At 37.7% G+C, this 22,146-nt stretch overlaps 1 protein-coding gene across 2 annotated transcripts in view; it reads left to right on the forward strand.

The window, feature by feature from the left end:
- The window catches only part of bpnt2 (3'(2'), 5'-bisphosphate nucleotidase 2), a 44,596-nt gene extending 30,934 nt beyond the window's left edge, over positions 1-13,662 (forward strand). Inside the window, exons 2-5 of one of the 2 annotated variants that reach the window (XM_016247057.1) lie at positions 3,661-3,820; positions 4,076-4,171; positions 4,592-4,753; positions 13,015-13,662. In XM_016247057.1, coding sequence (XP_016102543.1) covers positions 3,661-3,820; positions 4,076-4,171; positions 4,592-4,753; positions 13,015-13,283 — 687 coding nt within the window. In that variant the 3' untranslated portion in view covers positions 13,284-13,662. The remainder of the gene's footprint in view (positions 1-3,660; positions 3,821-4,075; positions 4,172-4,591; positions 4,754-13,014) is intronic. The other variant, XM_016247058.1, reaches the window with a different exon arrangement.
- Positions 13,663-22,146: the final 8,484 nt, after the last annotated feature.

Below are 22,146 nucleotides of genomic sequence, written 5' to 3' on the forward strand. Positions count from 1 at the left end.
GATTGGCCGAACACCACAAGCACTCAGCTTACAATCAGCTTGTAACACTCCAAAGAGAAATGAAAACTTGAAATCGCATCATATGACCCATTTAATATGAAATTCGAAGAGTATGACAATTAGATTAGACTGTGCAGAAATTGAAATCTACACGCTAATACGCACTATACTCATAATCACCAATGCTGATGTTGTTAACATTAATCATTTGAGAATAAAGTATAACAATAATAATAATTTGAATAGTTCGATATGAAATGAGCTAACCGATCTTTAGATTTAATCACCATTGAGAGTGAGAGTAATGCTTTTTTTCCTCAGTTGGTCAGAACAAACGTGGCAGACTTGTTAATTGTTCAGATGGCAGTATACGGTGAAAATTCTTATTTGGGTCATATTCCAAGACGTAGGCTAGAATCTGTGATTGCGAAGAACAGTAAATATCTACACCGGTGCGGGGACTGACTGCCACACATACTTTTCAGAACATTTCATTCATCCGTGCTGGAGCCGTGCAGCCGCACAACCCACGCAAGCTAGATAATGCTGCAATTCCAGGTTTTCAAACAGAGATGGCGACAAAGAGGCAAAACTTATGGACTGCAGCTTTAAATATCAATAAAATGGGATCTATAATTTTCCGTTTTATTATTTAATGTAATTCAGAAATATTAAATGTATTAAGTTTATATAAAAAGCTTTTACAGTTAAAAACAGATAACAGCGTTTGTGTAAATAAATATAAAAAGTAGGTCATAGCTGTTTTTTTTAAAGATCACATTGCATAGCCTATAACGAAAATAAAATATGATTAAAAATTGTCATTTTAATCAATAATAATTCACAAAGTAAAAACACAGTATTCATGTAGTTAAAGCGAAATTTAATGGAGGAATTTAAGTAATCTAAATCACGTTGTCTTTTTATTGCCGAACTATACATGGAATTTAATTTACACAGTGTACTCACAAATTATCCAAGGAATGACATAAACCGAAAAAAGTGAGAAGGTTTCAATGTATTTTGTGTGGACACATAATCGTTGTCATACAAATCTGAAAGCAAGCAAGCCACCCATCTAAAGCAGATGCAGAAAACGTTCGCAAAAGAACCCGACTGTAAGCACATTAACATTATTAGTCTGAACTTCTAACTAACGCCTTTCATATTTCAAGTTTTTTCACATTTCCCCGAGAAGTCTCCGGTGTAAAGGCATAACGGAAGTACAGATACACTGCTTTGCGGGAAAGTGGAAGTTAGCTGACGTCACTGTGAAAAGGGTCTATTTTCCGAAAGATGGTTTTGGTCTTTTAAAGTAGTTGATATCACGCTGATATGTTCAATTCTTCATTTTGTGATAGGTTTGATTTTAGCTAGTAATTTAATGCTATAAAAATGGGCGTGTCGCATTGTTGATTGGGTCTGCGGGAGTTTGGGAGGGAGTTTGATACCACAGCTCCACCTCACGACACAACTGTGCAGACTCTGGCTCCAAACGAATCTCTACTGCGCGGACTCTGGCTCCAAATGACGTCATTTACTCAAGATGGCAGTGGCCATACTGAGATGCTTTGGCTTAACTTTTCTATAGTGGTAGGAAGTGGAGACGCGTCATCCATCTTTTTTTACAGTCTATGACCAGAAGTGGTTCATGGGTTCACTTTGAGATCAACACCCCCTAGTGGTGAACCATCAGAGTTTCGAAACAGTGTGACGTAACAAAGCTTCGTTTGCTAAAATCACGTGACCTGGCTGTGAACTGGTTTGATATGCGCTCCGAAACACTGACTCGAAACAAAAGATTCACAAATGTTTCGAAGCTTCGTGAAGCAGTGTTTCGAATGCGCCCATCACTAGTGTCAATACATTTAAGAAAAATAAAAGACATTTAAATCACCATTTTTGCTACCATTTTGCTGCACATTTGGCTCAGAGTGCATTTTGAAATTCACACTGCATTTTGCTACAATTATCACAATGAAAATGCAATCCCATGTGTCCTACCCGTAAGTCTAAATGCATTTAGGAAAAATGGCATTTAAATGATAATTTTGCTACAGTTTTTGCTTGGACATGTTAAACATATCTCATCAATTTGGGTAATACAATTTCATTTTAATTTTGAACATTAAAAAAACATTAAAATATGTTTTTAATTTACATATTTAAGGGGTCATATGATGCAAATACTGTCCATCGTTCCGACAAGCGCAGTCTGCTCTGATTGGCCAGCTGACCCAGTGCATTGTGAACACCGCAAGCACTCGTCGGAAATGTAACGCCCCTTACCATAATCGCGAGCTTCATCTTTCAAAGTAAATGTAAAGACAGAGCCCGAAAGGGGAACAGACTCGCGTGACAGACACAGTGATGAAGCTGGTATGTGTTTGCAGTACACAAGCCACGGTTAAGACAGCTGACTCCACTTTGATGTGACGCGCTCTCTCTCTCTTTCTCACACACGCACACGCACACACACACACGATGCGCAAAACTCCGCATTTGAACAGTCAATAGCAAATACTTAAACTAATAACAAAACAGCAGCTGATTCAGAAGCACCAGATTGTCATAGCAAAGTCAGAATTACCTCCTCTCCTAGGTTCACGAAACGGTCGTCCATAAAATGCATTGCTGTTCTGTTGTAAGTAATCTTAAAGATTTCTAAATGCATCTGCTTTCGGAAGGCCAAATAAAGTGCTTTTACTTTCGCCTAGAAACACCGTGTCTCCCTGACATGGCTGCGTCAACACTAACTGCAGTTACTGAAACCACGCCTTCTTTCTTTGCGTGCACATTTGGGCAGCATTATGCTAATATTTCCACATAGTGAGGTAGATATGTGGGGGCATGTTAGAACGAGCCGTTTTAGGGGGGCGTGGCAGAGTCTTAACTTTGATAAAGAATATCTCTTCGGTTTTGAGACTTTAGTCTTTGCAACTTCAGGGATCTTATCTATGCACAATCAGCTTGTAACACTCCAAAGAGAAAGGAAAACTTGAAATCGCATCATATGACCCCTTTAAAACTAGTGTAGGAAATGGCAAATGTAAATTATACAATTCAATTTTCATTTTGCACTAAATGTTGTACATATGTATAGGAAAATTTACAGAATTTACATCATACAGAGATACATTGCCATTTTACATATTGCATTGTCATTTTGCATATTACATTTCAAAATGAATTTTGCTACCCATATACTTCCATATTCTACAAAATTGTGGATTGCTCAGTAAATTGACATTTAATATTTTGGTTTTCATCACTATACATGTTTATCTTTTTCAGAAAAAAAAGATTTGACAATTAAAAATTTGAATGGGAATTTTCTAAAATTGGTTTGATTTGACACGGAATGACCCTGTTGTATGTTTTGCCAAGAGTAAAAGATCCCACAAAATATTGTAGTTACAGTAAGAGTGATCATTTGTGATGATGTTGTTCAGTCAAGTTGTTCAGGCTGTCTCATTCTTCATTGGTGTGTTCAAGGAATTTCAAGTCTTTATTCTATGATGTCATGGGTAATCCAAAAGAGGTGTGGTTTTGGTTGTCCATCTATTACTTTTTCGGTTTTTAACCCCTAAATTCAGGGGAAGTAACAGAAACCGCTGCATAAATGTTCTCAAAGTGTGGTTTCCTTTGCAATGTTTGCAGGTGAACTCAGAAGAACATGCTAATGCCGAGGGTGAGGCCACTGTGTGGACACGCATCATTCCTGAAGAAATTCTGGGAAAGGTCTCAGGGGTGAAGGAGGTTCCTGCAGAAAGGATCACAGTTTGGATTGATCCACTGGATGCCACTCAGGAATACACAGGTCTGGTGCAACTCTTTATTCCTAATGTAAATTAGTTGCCTTTTTAACTGCAAGCATTTCAGGAAAGAAGCAGGAAGAAATTGAATTTCTTGAATCACATTATTTATGTAGGTTATCTTTGTTTGAGTTGCATTTTTTTTTTAATTTGTAGTTTTATTTAGTAAGTTCTGCTGTTATAGTATGAGGAACAGTTTTATGTTTCTTCAGTGCAAAGGTGCTGTACCAGGATATAAATCCTGTTTGTGCTTTCAACAGAAAATCTCCAGAAGTATGTCACCACTATGGTGTGTGTGGCTGTGGACGGGGATCCTGTTATAGGCGTGATTCACAAACCCTTCACTGGGTACACAGGTGTGTTATTTTTAGGTTTATATGCAAAACCAGATTAGCAGGTGGCTTTGGATCCAGGAGGCATTTTGGGAGTGTAGTGATGTTCAGAGGAATAAATGATTTGTGGTTTTCACAGTAAATTTTTTGCAAATATTTTGTAAATTGGCAACAACAAATATGTGATTCTTTGAGAGGAATTACACAGTGTTTAATGATTAACATTACCAATGTGTAATGATTAAGTGTATTAACAATATATTAATATGAGACTTTAAATTAGCCAGTTACTATTATAATTTCTAGTGTCTTTAATGACAATTATAATGGTTCACTATTATCTATGAGGACAGTAATGGTCATTATACTTGCACTGTTCTGTTCTGACCTTGTGTTTTTAATGAATTCACACTGTGGTGCTCAAACGTGTGTTCTCATCCTCAGCATGGGGTTTTGTTGGAGAGGGATCCAATGTGGCACCTCGTGCTTCCTACAACACAAACGTTCCTAAGGTGATTGTTTCACGCTCACACTCAGGCAAGGTGAAGAGCTTTGTTCAGGTGGCCTTTGGCAACAATACGGAAATTATACCAGCAGGGGGTGCAGGTACTGCATTCTGTAAATCATCCCCTTTTGAAAAAAAAATGTTTTACAGTTTTTCTCAATCACTTTGGCTCAGTTCTCAAATGAGTTTTTTTTTTCTCAAAACAATAAGTTTCTTTTTCACATCAGATTTGAATTTCTTATTTAAGCAAATTGTGCGTGTTTTGGCATGTGTGCAAATGAGTAAGTGCAATTGTCTAAAATTTGCACAATAACTAAATGCACATGGCCTGTTATTCAAAACTGATGAGTTGATTCACTGTGAAATTGTCAAACTCTTCACAACTTCTAAATGGTCTTTCATTGTGTGAACCATCACATGCAAAATTATTTGTTCAATTATCAAAATCTATCAGACAAGCCCAGTCAAGTCACCTTTATTTATATAGCGCTTTTAACAATACAGATTGTCAAAGCAACTTTACAGCATTAAATAGGAAAATAGTGTGTCAATAATGCAAAATGACAATAGTAAACACTAAATTTTCAGTTAAAGGCAGTTCATCATTGAATTCAGTGATGTCATCGTCCAGCTCAGTTCAGTTTAAATAGTATCTGTGCAATCAAGTCGACCATATTGCTGGAAATTAAGTGTCCCCAACTAAGCAAGCCAGAAGCAACAGCGGCAAGGAACCAAAACTCCATCGGTGACAGAATGGAGAAAAAATCCTTGGGAGAAACCAGGCTCAGTCGGGGTCCAGTTGTCCTCTGGCCAGACGAAACCAGCAGTTCCATTCCAGGCTGCAGCAAAGTCTCATTGTGCAGAGGACTCAACTGGTTCCTGTGGTCTTGTCCCGGTGGCTGTCTAGGAGACAAGGTTTTCACTGGGGATCTGTCTCTGGGACACATCTAGTTGTCCTGATCTCCACTGACATTCAGGGCTGTCGAGGTCATATCTCCTAGGTGCTGGATACGTACTGGATCCGGGTGACTGCAGTGACCATCTGATCTGGATACAGACTGGATCTGGTGGCTACGGTGACCTCGGAATAAGAAAGAAACAGACTAATATTAGCGTAGATGCCATTCTTCTAACGATGTAGCAAGTGTATTGGGGGTTATGGGAAGTGTTCTCGGTTCCGGTTGTCCTAATTAATGCAGCCTAAAAATCCTTTAACGGATTTGAAGATTAGAAATGTGTTAGTGTGTTATGTGTAAACCAGGTTAAAGAGATGGGTCATTAATCTAGATTTAAACTGACAGAGTGTGTCTGCCTCCCAAACAATGTTAGGTAGGTTATTCCAGAGTTTGGGCACTAAATAGGAAAGGGATCTGCCGCTCGCAGTTGATTTTGATATTCTAGGTATTATCAAATTGCCAGAGTTTTGAGAATGCAGTAGGACTATAATGCAATAAGAGCTCATTCAAATACTGAGGTGCTAAACCATTCAGGGCTTTATAAGTAATAAGCAAGATTTTAAAATCTATACGATGTTTAATAGGGAGCCAGTGCAGTGTTGACAGAACTGGGCTAATCTGGTCATACTTCCTGGTTCTAGTAAGAACTCTAGCTGCTGCAATTTGGAGCATGGAAGCGTGCAGAACAACCACCCAATAAAGCATTACAATAATCTAACCTTGAGATCATGAACGCATTAATGAACATTTCTGCATTTGACATTGAAAGCATAGGTCATAATTTATATATATTTTTGAGATGGAAAAATGCAGTTTTACAAATGCTAGAAACGTAGCTTTCAAAGGAAAGATTGCTATCAAATAGCACACCTAGGTTCCTAACTGATGACGAAGAATTAACAGAGCAGCCATCAAGTGTTAGAGAGTGTTATAGGTTATTACATGCGGAGGTTTTAGGTCCTATAATTAACACCTCTTTTTTTCAGAATTTAGCAGTAAGAAATTACTCATCATCCAGTTTTTTATATCGACTATGCATTCCGTTTTTTTAAAATTGGTATGTTTAGCCGGGCTGCGAAGGAATATAGAGCGGAGTATCATCAGCATTCAGCATAACACCGTGTTTCCTGATGATATCTCCCAAGGGTAACATGTAAAGCGCGAAAAGTAACGACCCTAGTACTGAGCCTTGAGGTACTCCATACTGCACTTGTGATTGATATGATACCTCTTCATTCACTGCTACGAATTGATGGTGGTCAGATAAGTACGATTTGAACCATGCTAATGCACTTCCACTAATGCCAACAAAGTTTTCTAGTCTATTCAAAAGAATGTTGTGGTCAGTAGTGTCGATTGCAGTGCTAAGATCCAGTAGCACTAATAGAGAGATACAACTGCGATCAGATGATAAGAGCAGGTCATTTGTAACTCTATTGAGAGCAGTCTCAGTACTATGATACGGTCTAAATCCTGACTGGAAATCCTCACAGATACTGTTTTTCTCTAAGAAGGAATATAATTGTAAGTATGCAACCTTTTCTAGTATCTTGGACAAAAAAGGGAGATTTGAGATCAGTCTGTAATTAACTAGTTCTTTGGGGTCAAGTTGTGGTTTTTTGATGAGAGGCTTAATAACAGCGAGTTTGAAGGTTTTGGGGACATATCCTAATGACAATGATGAATTAATAATAGTCAGAAGAGGATCTATGACTTCTGGAAGCACCTCTTTTAGGAGCTTAGATGGAATAGGGTCTAACATACATGTTGTTGGTTTAGATGATTTAACAATTGTATTCAATTCTTCCTCTCCTATAGTAGAGAATGAGTGTAATTGTTCCTCAGGGGATCTATAGCACATAGATCCCCTGATCTATGATATATCTATCATAGATATAGATCTATGATGTGATACTGTAGCTGACGGCTGCATGGTTACAATTTTATCTCTAATAGTATTGATCTTGGAAGTAAAGTAGTTCATAAATTCATTGCTGCTGTGCTGTTGGGAAATGTCAACACCTGTTGATTCTTTATTTTTCGTTAATTTAGCCACTGTATTGAATAAATACCTAGGGTTATGTTTGTTATCTTCTAAAAGAGACGAAAGGTAATCAGATCTAGCAGTTTTTAATGCTTTTCTGTAGGATAGGGTAATTTCCCGCCAAGCAATATGAAATACCTCTAGTTTTGTTTTCCTCCAGCTGCGCTCCATTTTCCGGGCTGCTCTCTTTAGGGTGCGAGTGTGCTCATTATACCATGGTGTCAGACTGTTTTCCTTAAACTTCCTTAAACGTAAAGGAGCAACCGTATCTAAAATGCTAGAAAAGATTCTACCAAGTTCTACCATACTTGTGTCAAGGAGTAGAATTTACAGTTTTAGCTATATGAAGTTTGCACAAGACTAGATAATGATCTGAGATATCATCACTACATAATTTCAACACCATCAACATCAATTCCATGTGACAGTATTAAATCTGGAGTATGATTTCGACAATGAGTAGGTCCTGACACATGTTGTCTAACCCCAATAGAGTTGTTGCATTCCCAATGCATCTTTTTCATTATCAACATGGATATTAAAATCACCAACAATTAAAACTTTATCTGCAGCCAGCACTAACTCTGATATAAAATCAGCCAATTCTTTAATGAAGTCTGTATGGTGCCCTGGTGACCTGTATACAGTAGCCAGCACAAACATCACAGGGGATTTATCATTAAAGGGGTCATATGATGCGTTTTCAAAATTTTCCTTTCTCTTTGGAGTGTTACAAGCTCTTGGTGCATAAAGAAGATCTGTAAAGTTGCAAAGACTAAAGTCTCAAATCCAAAGAGATATTCTTTATAAAAGTTAAGACTTGTCCACGCCCTCCTATAACGCCTCGTTTAAACACGCCCCCACATGTCTACATCATGATGTGGGAAGATTTGCATAACACCGCCCAAATGTTCACGCAAAGAAAGAAGTTATAACTTTGATTCTCGCTGTAGTATTGTTGTTGCCGTGTGTTTCATTGTGAAAATGAAACTACTTTGTTTGGCCTTCCAAAAGAGGACACAACTAGAAATCAGTGGTTAAGTTGTATTTACAACACTGTTCCAGAACAGTTCAACCCAAATATTCAGATGTGTGAAGCACATTTTATGGAGGACTGTTTCCTGAACACATTTCATTACACCAAATACACAAAATAATGTTCTTTTTAGCAATATCATATGACCCCTTTAAAACTTGTTTCTCTGGATAATGTAATATGAAGCACCATTACTTCAAACGAGTTATACTTGAAGCCCGGCCCCTCTGAGAAATACTGAAAATATTGTTATAAATTTAGCCAGTCTGTCTGCTTCCTGACCTGGGCCCCAGTTAGTCAGGTGCAAACTCTTAAGACTATGTGCCATATTTCTAGAGAGAAGAGTGGCACCACCCCAGGAGGGATAAAGACCATCTCTTTTCAACAGATGAGGTCTGCCCCAAAAACTTGTCCAATTGTCTATGAAACCTATGTTATTCTGCGGGCACCACTTAGACATCCAGCCATTGAGTGATGACAGTCTGCTATGCATCTCATCACCACGGTAAGCAGGGAGGGGACCAGAGCATATTACAGTGTCTGACATCGTACTTGCAAGTTCACACTTTAATGTTATTTTTAGTGATCTCCGACTGGCAAAGTCGAACATCATTAGCGCCAGTGTGAATAACAATCTTACTAAATTTACGTTTAGCATTAGCCAGCACTTTTACATTTGCCAAGATGTCAGGCGTTCTGGCTCCTGGTAAACATTGGACTATGGTGGCTGGTGTCTCTATTTTCACATTCCGTAGAATAGAATCGCCAATAACTAGAGCACTTTCATCAGGTTTCTCAGTGGGTGCGTCACTGAGTGGGGAGAACCTGTTTGATGTTTTGATCGGAATGGATCAGCGGTGTTTCGACCCACGACTATGTCAACCAGTCGCCCTGCTGCAGAGGCATTGTAACCGGAACCAAACAATGTACAAGACTCCCTGAGCTAGTCGCATCCAAAGATGTATCTAGAGCCCTCACATTCTTACTATCCTCAATTAAAGTTTGGATGCATGTCTCTAATTCAGAAATTTTCTCTGTCAGCCTAACTATTTCCCTGGATTTATCACATGTGAATCCCTCGTCGCCGACAGAGAGAGCTAAACTATACATGTGGCAAGCGGTGCAAACAACAATAGCAGGAGAAGAAGCCATTACTCGGCCAAATCAGATTAGTTTGATTGATAAAATATAACTTAATTCCCACCATATTTCTAATATTATCTCTTTAAACAACAGAGAGTGATCGTAAGAGATAGAGATCTGTAGAGATTCAACAGAAAAGCGAAGCTACACGGAGCTACAGTCGCAAGCCACTCAGCAGCACGGCAGACAGGAACCGGAAGACAAGCGTGTAAATTCCTTAAATATCAGACATGGAATGGTTGCTAAGTTAGCAAATGGCTTGCAAAGGGATGGAACATTTCCTGAAAGTTTTCAGATTTTTTGGAAAATTGTGAACTTTTTTGGACACTTTTGGGAAAAAATGTGTACATTTTCAGAAAATTTTGGAAAGTTTCCAGAAAATCACTGGAAAGTTTCTGCTCCTTTGAAACCCTACTTGCCATTTTAATGAAATGGAGATCACAATCATGCTAATCAATCAAGTTTGGAAGCAGCATATATATATATATATATATATATATATATATATATATATATATATATATAATGTATATATATAGTTTGCCCAGCACAATCACTATCATTTTTTTTAACGAGGATGAACGTCACAACCCTAAACAGCTGCAGCAGTGCTGTATAAATACATTTAAATTTGTACAGTAAATTTGTATTATATGTAAACTGTGAACATTGAGCGCATTTACATGCACGTTCTTAAGCCGATTATGCTTAATAAGCTGAAGTGTGCATATGTGATACATGACAGGAACACATTGTTATTGCAGATTTAAAGGGATAGTTCACCAGAAATTTAAATTCGGTCATTAATTACTCACCCTCATGTCGTTCCAAACCCGTAAGACCTTCGTTCATCTTCGGAACACAAATTAAGATATTTTTGATGGAATCTGAGAGCTCTCTGACCCTCCATAGACAGATATTACCATGATCAACGCACAGAAACATAGCAAGGACATCATTAAAATAGTCCATGTGACATCAGGGGTTCAACCTTAATTTTATGAAGCTACGAGAATACTTTTTGTGCATTGTTTACGATTAGCATGCGCCGCTGTCTACTGAACGTGAACAATGCTTATTACGTTCTGGGGTACTCTCCAAAATGGTGGAAGACGGTAAAGAAAAATTGCTGAATTGTTATTATTGTTTTCTTTGTGCACAAAAAGTATTCTCGTAGCTTTGTAAAATTACGGTTGAACCCGATGTCACATGGACTATTTTACCGATGTACTTGCTACGTTTCTGTGAGTTGATTGTGGCAATATCATTGATTCCATCAAAAATATCTTAATTTGTGTTCTGAAGATGAACAAAGGTCTTACGGGTTTGGAACGACATGAAGGTGAGTAATTAATGATAGAATTTTCATTTTTGGGTGAACGAACCCTTTAAGCACATTTAGACCGCAAACGTTTTGCAGTAAAGAAAGAAGGAAAAATATCACAAATGCATACTCATTTATGACTCAGAAAATGATACAAATGTGTTCTCATCTCATGCTGCATTTATAACTGCATGAGGATAATAATATATGAGCTGTAAGTTTCCAGCTGACATGTTGCAAGCTTTATTTAACAACACAACTGACAATACTCTTGCGTCAGATACGCAAATGATTATATTTTGATGTCACTACAGGGAAATTAATGAAGTCATGTAAACTCAGTTTACTTGCATTGTCAGGTTACTGATGTTCATGTAAACGGGGAAAAATGGTTATTTTAATAAGCTGATATTTGTGAGTCATCAGCTTACTGGTATGCATGTAAATGCACTCATTCACATTTACTTGTTGTGGAAGAGCAATAGGAAGATATGTAAGAATGTGTGGTGGTGTTGGTGTAAGGGGAAGACAACAGAGTGTGTAAAAATGAATAAGCAATGGTGAAATTTCAGTTTGTGACTTTTCCCTCTACATTTTTACCTACTGTTGAAGTATTTATCTAAAATGCTCAGTGTGACAAAACTGAAATTTTTGTATAGTATAGAAAGCAGTCTGTGAAAAAAGTAGAATAAAATGCATATAACAAATATGAAATTAAATTGTATATAACAAAAGGAAATTTTCTTGTTTTTTCACCATTTATTTGTTATATGCAAAATATATCTAAACATTTTGACCAGTGTGGCTCAATGACAAAAACGCTTTTTATTTAGGTGACACTGACACAATAACTAGGTTTTGAAGCATGAATTAAATGTTTTGGGTGAGTTACTACCTTTTCCAGACATGCAATAGCGTTCTGATTTCGTTTCGAAAAATGTGCCAAAGCAGTTGAGAAAAACTGTACATTGTCATTCAAATGTTTGGGGTCAGTAAGATTTTAATTGAACTAAAGTGACAGTAAAGACATTTTAATGTTATCAAAAAAAAAAAAAAAAAAAAAAAAAAAAATTATACAGAAAAACTGTACATTGTCATTCAAATGTTTGGGGTAAGTAAGATTTTAATTGAACTAAAGTAAAAGAAAAGACTTTTAATTGTAATAAAAAAAAAAAAAAAAAAATCATATAATGTTCTTTTGAACTTTATAATATCAAAAAGTCCTGAAAAACTATCATTCCTTCCACAAAATATTGATCAGCACAACTGTTTTTACAATTGGGAATAATAATAAGTGTTTCTTTAGCATCAAATCAATATATTCGATTTTTTTTTTTTTTTAAGGATCATGTGACACTGGAGTAATGGTTACTGAAAATTTAGCTTTGCCATCACATGAACACATTACATTTTAAAAATATACTGCAATATAAACATTTATTTAAAATTGTAAAAATATTTCACATGATTCGTTTTACTGCATTTATGAATAAATCATCACAGTCTTGCTGAGTGTAAGAGACTTCTTTCAAAAACATTCAAAAATCAACCCCAAACATTTGACTCTAGTGTATCTTGGGAACATTATTTTTGTTGTTGCAATATTAATAACAATGAATCTCCATACTTATTTGCTGATATTAATATTTATGCTACAAAACATTTTTTTTATGTATATTGTTTGGTTGGTTGGTAATAAGTACTTTTTCAAGACATTTAAATGAAATGTACATGGCACCCTACTATTGAATATACATATTCACAGAGATACAGAAGTAAATATTTGGCTATTGCAATTTCTAATGTAGACTGCAGCAGGGGAAATACAACTGCAACCTTTGTGCTTTTTTCCCCCAAAGGATATAAGGTACTAGCTCTTCTAGACCCCACTGATGAAGAACAAGAGACAGCCGATATTTACATCCATGTGACGTACATCAAAAAATGGGATATCTGTGCGGGTGATGCCATCTTGAGGTCTCTTGGTGGTCAAATGACAACTCTCAAAGGAGAGAAGATTGATTACTCTGGGACAGAGGGAAACAAGGGCGGCCTACTGGCGAGCATTAAAACTGACCACAAGGCACTGGTGAAAAGACTTCCACCCTGGGAAGAGAGCAAACAATAATAAATCACTGCCCGGTCCTGTCCCTAACACTCATTTTCTTCGGTACCACAAAGTTGTGTAGAAATATGAGAAAATAAAGATTTGCTTGTGACACTAGGTGACTGATCCAACATCAGTGAATGAGTGAATATGAGTGAGTTTGAAAACTGTTACAGGTTATAAACAAAGGAAGTGTGCCTTTGGGTTGTACAGGTCATTAGCTATGTACACTAAAAAATCCTCGTAACAAATTGCATGAACACATTTTAAGTAAATCTTACAAGTTTTTTTTTCTTTTTCAAAGTAAGTTTTACTGCTCTAATATCAAGTAGAACTTACTCGCTATTATTAAGTAAAATCTACTTACTAAACTTAACATTCATGAAGAAATTAAATCTAATTGCACCCTAATTAAGTAAATATGACTTAATTATATTTAATTTGAAAGTTGTGTTTAAAGTAAGTAAAGTTTATTTATTATTTTATAGACAGGAACCTTGCATTTATCCAAATATTAAGTAAATCCTACTATTTACTATAGTAAATAAGTAGATTTAATTATATATGTTTTGTTCGAGATGTCCCATTTAGTTTTATGAATATATATTACTCCCTATGATTATGTAAATATTGCAAATATCTTTTTGATTAATATAACCACATAAACTATTCATTTTGACTATACCTGGGGTTCTCAACTCTGGCCCTCGAGGTCCAATTTCTTGCAGAGTTTAGCTCTAACCCTAATCAAACACACCTGAACAAGCTCATCAAGGTCTTTAGGATTACTAGAAAGTTAAAGGTTTCTAAACTCTGCAGGGACATGAACCTCGAGCATGAGAACCTGGTCTATTGAAAATAGAAAAAAATAAAGTATGACTGAATGCTACTTCAAGTGTCGGCTGTTCTGTAATACAATTCAATCTCCATTACCAACATGAACTGCATTTGCTGCACCATACACAGTTTCGACCCCAGGAGGTATAAAATATATATTAAAAAAATATTTAACAAACAGAACAAGATGAGGTTTTAACCTGACAGAGCTAGGTAGTATTGATATAACCAAAACTGCATCTAACATAAAAACCATCAGTCTGTCTTCCTCCCCACACCTCAAGTGTCCACTGTATTGGCTTGTCGTCAGAGTTAGGTCACCCTGTAAATAAACAGGCACGATTTGTGATATTAAAACAATGATCTAAAACATTTAACCACAATTTTATATTATGCAGTGAAGAATAGGTAAAAATAACAACAGTAATGTTATATCATGCAAATCTATGCATATATTTATACTTGCCTGAATATGAGAATTAGACCAATCACTCCTTCTGTATGCTCATTAACTTACACTCCGGCTTATTCTGCAGTGAATCCGAAACCTTCATGTTGATAGAAACATTTGTTCATAAGACTTGGCTTTTTAACCAACAAATTACAGATGGTTTGAGCAAAAGAAAAGATTTAACTGACAAGACTGGACTGGAATTAACTATAATTAAGTTGAATACCATCATAAAGAAGCGTAAAAACACTTTACGAACACTTTTTGTCGTATAAAACATAATCGCTGGCGGCAACAGGTGCTTTAGGGTTAAGTACTATGGTAACTTAGCATAGCGAAAAAACACGACACGAGATTACTACAATGTTATTGCTCTGAACTCTTATTATGTCAGTCGAGGTTTGAAATAACAGAAACTAGCATTATGCTAAATTATGCGATTGTTTTAATTTAGTAACGAGGTTAGCTAGCTAGCAGTTACAATGTTAAATAATTTCCAGTAATTTCCAATTGTGCTCAAGTTTTTACGCGAAAAACAGCTTTGTGAATCTCTGAACTATTGAAAACATTTTCGCTGAAATATCACTCACTGTAACCGCACCAAGTTAACTTTAATAAGGTTATGTGATTAATATGAACGTCAATGTATAATGAGTCAAGCAAACAAGAATCAAACTATCAAAATGCACACGGACCAAAGTATTACAAATCAGAAATCTAAAACAAAGGCAAACTTACCTTAAACACGAGGAAAATCCAGCCCTGCATCTCCTCCACGACAAGCCCGACCGTCCCTCTCCCGAGTCAAAGCGCGGGTCAAACACGCATGTGCGGATTCAAGCGCGCTGAGCTTTTAGATTAAAATGTACTCAATATTTCTAAATGTATGTGCAGTGACTATAAAACATGTAAATATTACAAGTAAATATTAATAAGAGTTACTCTTCTCACACAGTTCATTAGTTACATGAATTAAATATGTACATTTTACTTAGAAAATTGTTCTCCTTGATTTGTAATATTACAAGTAGAATTTATGATGATTAATATATTTTACAACAACACAAACTTTTTTCAGTGTATTTTTTGACACATTTAAAGAATGTTTAAGTGAAAATGAAGTGAACCAGTAGCTTTATTTGATTTCTTGTTTGTTTTTTGAGAGTGTTGTTTCAAAAATGGATGGTAAAACCAGGTTTAAATGGTTTTGGGTTAAGATTTAACTGTGAATACAGAGATAACTTGAATATGACATCCTTGTGCATAGCACCACTTCTCATAATTATCTACACTGTTCCCCTTGGTGGTGTGTTTTCAGTTTTGTGTGTCAGATTTCAATTTGTAAGGTTACACTGATACCTGAATTGCAGTATGATTAGACTACATAGGTTTAAGCACCACGTGTAAATAAAAATAAATAAAACAGTATGTTAAGATATAAGTCTTATTTTGTTTTTAAGAAAATTTGGATAGAACGTAAAATTGGATTAAATGGAGCAGATCCACAGACATCACTGGGTGATTCATTCACATCTGTTGTAGAGCTTTTCACTGTGATTGCCAATAATAATAATAAAAAAAAAGTATTTTTATATGAGTATTCATACCCTTGCTATGATTGTTTGTTGAGTGCCTACGGATAGTCATGGTACTGTTTCTTCTGACAAAACCTTGTGTGCATGAAAAAAAGGAGAAAGAATAAAAGCAGTAATGTGGGGAAAGCTGCATGTGCCATTTTACAGATCTTGTCTGAGATTTTAGGCATGTAATTTGGCTTCACATTGATAGATGTCTTCATTCTGCCTTTTTTCTGCATAAATAAAGATTATGGGTTTTATGGAGTGAACCTTCTTCCTCCCCCCCCCCCCCCCCCCCTTTTTTTTGGTGCAATAGCATATACAGCTGTGAAAATGGTTAGTAAATCTAAATCTAAAACCTTATAAAATGTAACTTATTTGAAATAAACATTAACTGAAATAAAATGTTATATATATATATATATATATATATATATATAAATTCAGCTAGTTGCCAAGGCAATTTTTCTGAATTTAATTTAACTTGAATTTAACCTACTAAAATAAAACTGAAAACAACAAAATGACTAAAACTTGAACTACAAGAGCATCAGTTTGTCCACCACAAGGTGGCAGGATAGTTTTATCTTGTCTTTTTATACACGCTGTAGAGCAAGGACTTGTATTTCATATGTTCATATAAAAAGTATAATATATAACAAAAACTTATGTTTTTATGATCATGGAGCCATATTTAGTTTCTTGACCAGCATAAACTGTTTTGCGGATGCATTTTAAAACATAAATCAGAGTGTGGAGTGACACCGCAGGCAGTGAAACTGAGCCACTCAATTTCTGTTTTCCTGTTTCCACACCATCATACTCTTGTAGCTTTAAATGAGTTGTCCAGCACCTCACAGCTAGCTATGCCACACTGTCTTTCTACAATCCTCACGTTTTTATTTCTGCAGACATCTTCAATTATCACAGCATGCCATTCTAGCCCTCTGTGACTAAACTCCAGTGTCAATGAACCCCCTGCAATGATGTAGAATTAGAGAAAAGTCATGTCAATCGCCTGAGATGGCTTTTATCGAAGAAAGAGCAACTCCATATTTACAGTAGGTCAATCGGTGGGATAGATTAATGTTTAAAATAAAAGTTTGACCTTATTACAAAAAGTAGGCCTGTTGTTTAATAATATGGCATGTATATGCTTCCTCCTCATCAAAAACACAACTGGCTGCTAATTCTTGCCATGATCAGCATATTTATGGATTATTGCATTATTCATAATTACTATCTATTACCATCTCACTGGTCTAATTGATGTGTTGCTAAAAGGCTTGCTGCCATTTCTGTGATGTGCTAAAGGGAATTGCACTTAAAGGGGTCATATGATGCTTTTTTAAAGATAATTATTTTGTGTATTTGGTGTAACAGAATATGTTGACATGCTTTAATGTTCAAAAAACACATTCTTTTTAAAATACTGTACATTATTGTAGGTCCTCTATGCCCCGCCTCTCTCAAACGCTTCGTTTTCTACAAAGTCCCTCCTTCCGACAAGTAGGTCTGCTCTGATTGGCCAGCTGACACAGTGCATTGTGATTGGCTGAACACCGCAAGCACTCGTCGGAAATGTAACGCCCCTTACCATAATCACGTGACAGAAAAAAAAAATTTTTTTTTAAATTTTTTACAAGAACACGTTCAATTTATCTAGGAAATTTTATTTTTTACTAAGCATTCTCTTATTTTTGCTTTTTTATGTATTTTACTGAAATTATTTTATTGTGTTCAAATATGAAAATCATTCTAAGAAAAATTTCACTTTTTTTAACTATGGCAATCTAAATAAAACTGAAATATCACAAACCAATTCATGATTTGTACTTTTAAAATGATTTATATACATTTTTACACAAATTACAGTTGAAAAATTTTTTTTTTTTTAATTTTTTAAAAAATATTTTATGAAAAGTTGCCATATTTGCTTTACTGACACATATGTCAGTAAAGAGTTTAAGATGAATGCCAGGGTCTGGGAAGACAACAAAGAAAATAGTTAATATCACTTGCAGACAGGGGTGCCATGAAGAGTTTTAAGGGGGTATGCATGACAGAAATTTGGGCGCCCTTCTTCCAGATGAATGTTTTTTTTTTCATGTTTAACACTTAATAAGAAATTGAAAGAAACTCTGGCAGATCCCATGTAGGGACGGTGATGGGGCAAGGTGGGTTGAGCCTCCTAGACCCCTTCAAAAAACGAACAACTAGGTTGTTCTTGCCCACCGATTGGCCAGCTATAGGAGCGTGAGAGGCTGCTATGGCTGCTACATAGACCTTGAGCATGGAAGGGGAACGACCCTTATCCAGCAGCTCTTGCAGGAAGGACAATATCAGAGATATGTTGCAGGAAATATCATTTCAGAAATTTCATATCAGAAAGAGCACAGGCAGACAGCGCTAGAAACTGCTAATGCTTATCAGTAAATCAGTAGAAAATGAATAGAAATGACGATTCTGTCTGAGCTAGGTGATTCTGCCACACGCACTAGTGTAAATGTAGCAGATGTGACAGATGTGTAAACGGAAGACTATTTGAGCTTTATTAAAACTATTTGCACTGATTTTTTGTTTGTTACATTTTGTTCCTTTGTGCAGTGGCTTTGAGTCTGTATAAACATCAACAAGCTGAAAAATAAAACCAAAGTTTTTTTTTTAGATAATGTAATCTTGTTCAAATAGATTTCATAAAATTGGTATCGAAAAAAAGTATCGTTCAGGAACCGGTATCGAAGTCAAGGTATCAGTATCGGTATCGATATCGAACATTTTTGACCGATACCCAGCCCTAGTCATGGGTCAACGCATCCCTGTCCTTCGAAAAATAAGTTGACAAAAAATGAGGCGAAGAAGTCGACCTCTGCCTTGCCGAAGTTCTCCCAGATTCTCTGAACCATTTGTGGGTGGAGCATCCACTCTTCTGAGGGGACCTTGCTCAGAGATAGCATGTCTGGTCCTTGCTAAGCCTGCTCGTCACATGCGCTGCTCTGGTCCACTTTGACACGAAGGGGCCCGAGATGCCAGGCGTGGGATGGAACTCGTAGTTTCAGCCAGTACTGAAGGGACCAGTAATGAATGCATGTGAAGCAGGCCCAACTGAAGTACCGGAGACGCAGAGGCCATGCGGCCCAGCATCTTCTGAAATGCCTTGAGAAGGCGAGAGGCTCCAACTTTGAATTAGGCTGCGAGCTGTTGAATGGCCAGTGCATGTTCTGATGTGACTACCACCCTTATTTGGGCTGAGTCGAGAACTGTTCCCAGGAACGATATTCCAGGCCAGACTATGAGTTCATGAACGGCCTCCTTGGCCATAACAGGACAGACAGAGAGTTCATGGACGGCCTCCTTGGCCATGATAGGACAGGCAGAGAGCTCATGGACGGCTTCCTTGGCCATAACAGGACAGACTGTGAGTTCATGAATGGCCTCCATGGCTGTGACAGGACAGGCAGTGAGTTCATGAGTGGGCGCCACCGCCTTGAGAGGTTCTGCAGCGGAAGCCGCCACCTCTGGAGGTTCTGCAGCAGACGCCGCCACCTCTGGAGGCACTGGAGCGGATTCGTGGAAATGAGAGGCCTCTGGGGCAAGCTCATGGACAGGAGTGGCCTCTGAGGCAGATTCATGGACAAGAGAGGCCTCTGGAGCAGACTCGTGGACAGGAGAGGCTTCTGGGGCAGACTCGTGGACAGAAGAGGCCTCTGGGGCAGATTCATGAACAGGAGAGGCCTCTGGAGCGCAGTGTGAAGCCCACATGCTCAAAATGGCGATCGCCATTACAGTAAGGGCAGCATAGGGTGGCAGGATCTCTAGGATGGTTGGGCTTTAGAGCGCTGATGTCGGGGGGGTCTGACCCCCCTAAAGAAGGCTTAATCCCCACTGATGAACGTCAAAACTGTAGGGGTGGGGGTGGGGGGGGGGTTCAGATAGAAAGATGGCTAGCCTACGCGTAATATGGAGATTTACTTGTAAATATTAATATGTATTGACATTACCTGAGCGGTTGAAGAATACGCTACAGCGCTCATTCAAAGACGTGCATTTATTGCTTGGACGGAGCAAGAGCACCTAAAATGCATGTGTAGATTCAGTTGAGTGATAAAGTTTACCCTCTTCAAATGAATGCTGTTGAACTGAATTTACGGAGCAAACTATTTGCTAAAATAACCATTAACAGCAATACAGTGGTTCTGTCAGATGCGCGTGAAAGCTGCATGTGTTACTATAACAAATAATGCGTGTTTTCTTTCAGAATCATCATTGGCTCGTAGAAATACAAAAATAGGTTACATAACAGTTTTTACTGACACATTGTCAGTAATTTCATTAATGAAAATAAAGCCCTAGGAGAACTGGTGTGCGTCTTTGATCAACACACAGCGGTGTTCATTAATGAATCCACGTTTTTAAATGAATCGAGTGAATCAATGATTCAGTGAACCATTCATAAAGGCAGTCACGACTGAATAACTCACTAACTTAAGACAGGTATTTGCCACCACCTACTGGCACTTTTAGTTGTATATATAGTATCGTTGTTTTTTAAAATAATTTAATATTTCACTATATTTTTGTATGTTGAATTAAAATATTTATATCTAAAGCTACTTATTTCAGCTACTTTTCTGTAATGTCTATTCAGTGTTTTTTTTTCTAAATGAACACAATAACTATATTATCTTTAATAATAACTTTATCTTTAATCGGCACATGATGTGCATGTTAATTCATTAATCTCATTAATATGAGATTAATTTGATTAATTGGCACATTAAGTAATTAGTTCGATTTTTTTTAAATCACTTGACAGCCCTATTTAAAACATAAAAAATATGTTTTATTTTACATGAATGGTTGCATATTCTTTTAATAATGCCTATTTACATTTAATTGCATAATTTATAATTTACAGAATGTAAGTGAATGATGACTCTTCGAAAAATAAGTTGACAAAAAATGAGGCGAAGAAGTCGACCTCTGCCTTGCCGAAGTTCTCCCAGATTCTCTGAACCATTTGTGGGTGGAGCATCCACTCTTCTGAGGGGACCTTGCTCAGAGATAGCATGTCTGGTCCTTGCTAAGCCTGCTCGTCACATGCGCTGCTCTGGTCCACTTTGACACGAAGGGGCCCGAGATGCCAGGCGTGGGATGGAACTCGTAGTTTCAGCCAGTACTGAAGGGACCAGTAATGAATGCATGTGAAGCAGGCCCAACTGAAGTACCGGAGACGCAGAGGCCATGCGGCCCAGCATCTTCTGAAATGCCTTGAGAAGGCGAGAGGCTCCAACTTTGAATTAGGCTGCGAGCTGTTGAATGGCCAGTGCATGTTCTGATGTGACTACCACCCTTATTTGGGCTGAGTCGAGAACTGTTCCCAGGAACGATATTCCAGGCCAGACTATGAGTTCATGAACGGCCTCCTTGGCCATAACAGGACAGACAGAGAGTTCATGGACGGCCTCCTTGGCCATGATAGGACAGGCAGAGAGCTCATGGACGGCTTCCTTGGCCATAACAGGACAGACTGTGAGTTCATGAATGGCCTCCATGGCTGTGACAGGACAGGCAGTGAGTTCATGAGTGGGCGCCACCGCCTTGAGAGGTTCTGCAGCGGAAGCCGCCACCTCTGGAGGTTCTGCAGCAGACGCCGCCACCTCTGGAGGCACTGGAGCGGATTCGTGGAAATGAGAGGCCTCTGGGGCAAGCTCATGGACAGGAGTGGCCTCTGAGGCAGATTCATGGACAAGAGAGGCCTCTGGAGCAGACTCGTGGACAGGAGAGGCTTCTGGGGCAGACTCGTGGACAGAAGAGGCCTCTGGGGCAGATTCATGAACAGGAGAGGCCTCTGGAGCGCAGTGTGAAGCCCACATGCTCAAAATGGCGATCGCCATTACAGTAAGGGCAGCATAGGGTGGCAGGATCTCTAGGATGGTTGGGCTTTAGAGCGCTGATGTCGGGGGGGTCTGACCCCCCTAAAGAAGGCTTAATCCCCACTGATGAACGTCAAAACTGT

Source organism: Sinocyclocheilus grahami, unplaced genomic scaffold, assembly GCF_001515645.1.
Source record: "Sinocyclocheilus grahami isolate Dianchi unplaced genomic scaffold, SAMN03320097.WGS_v1.1 scaffold822.1, whole genome shotgun sequence".
NCBI lineage: Eukaryota > Metazoa > Chordata > Actinopteri > Cypriniformes > Cyprinidae > Sinocyclocheilus > Sinocyclocheilus grahami.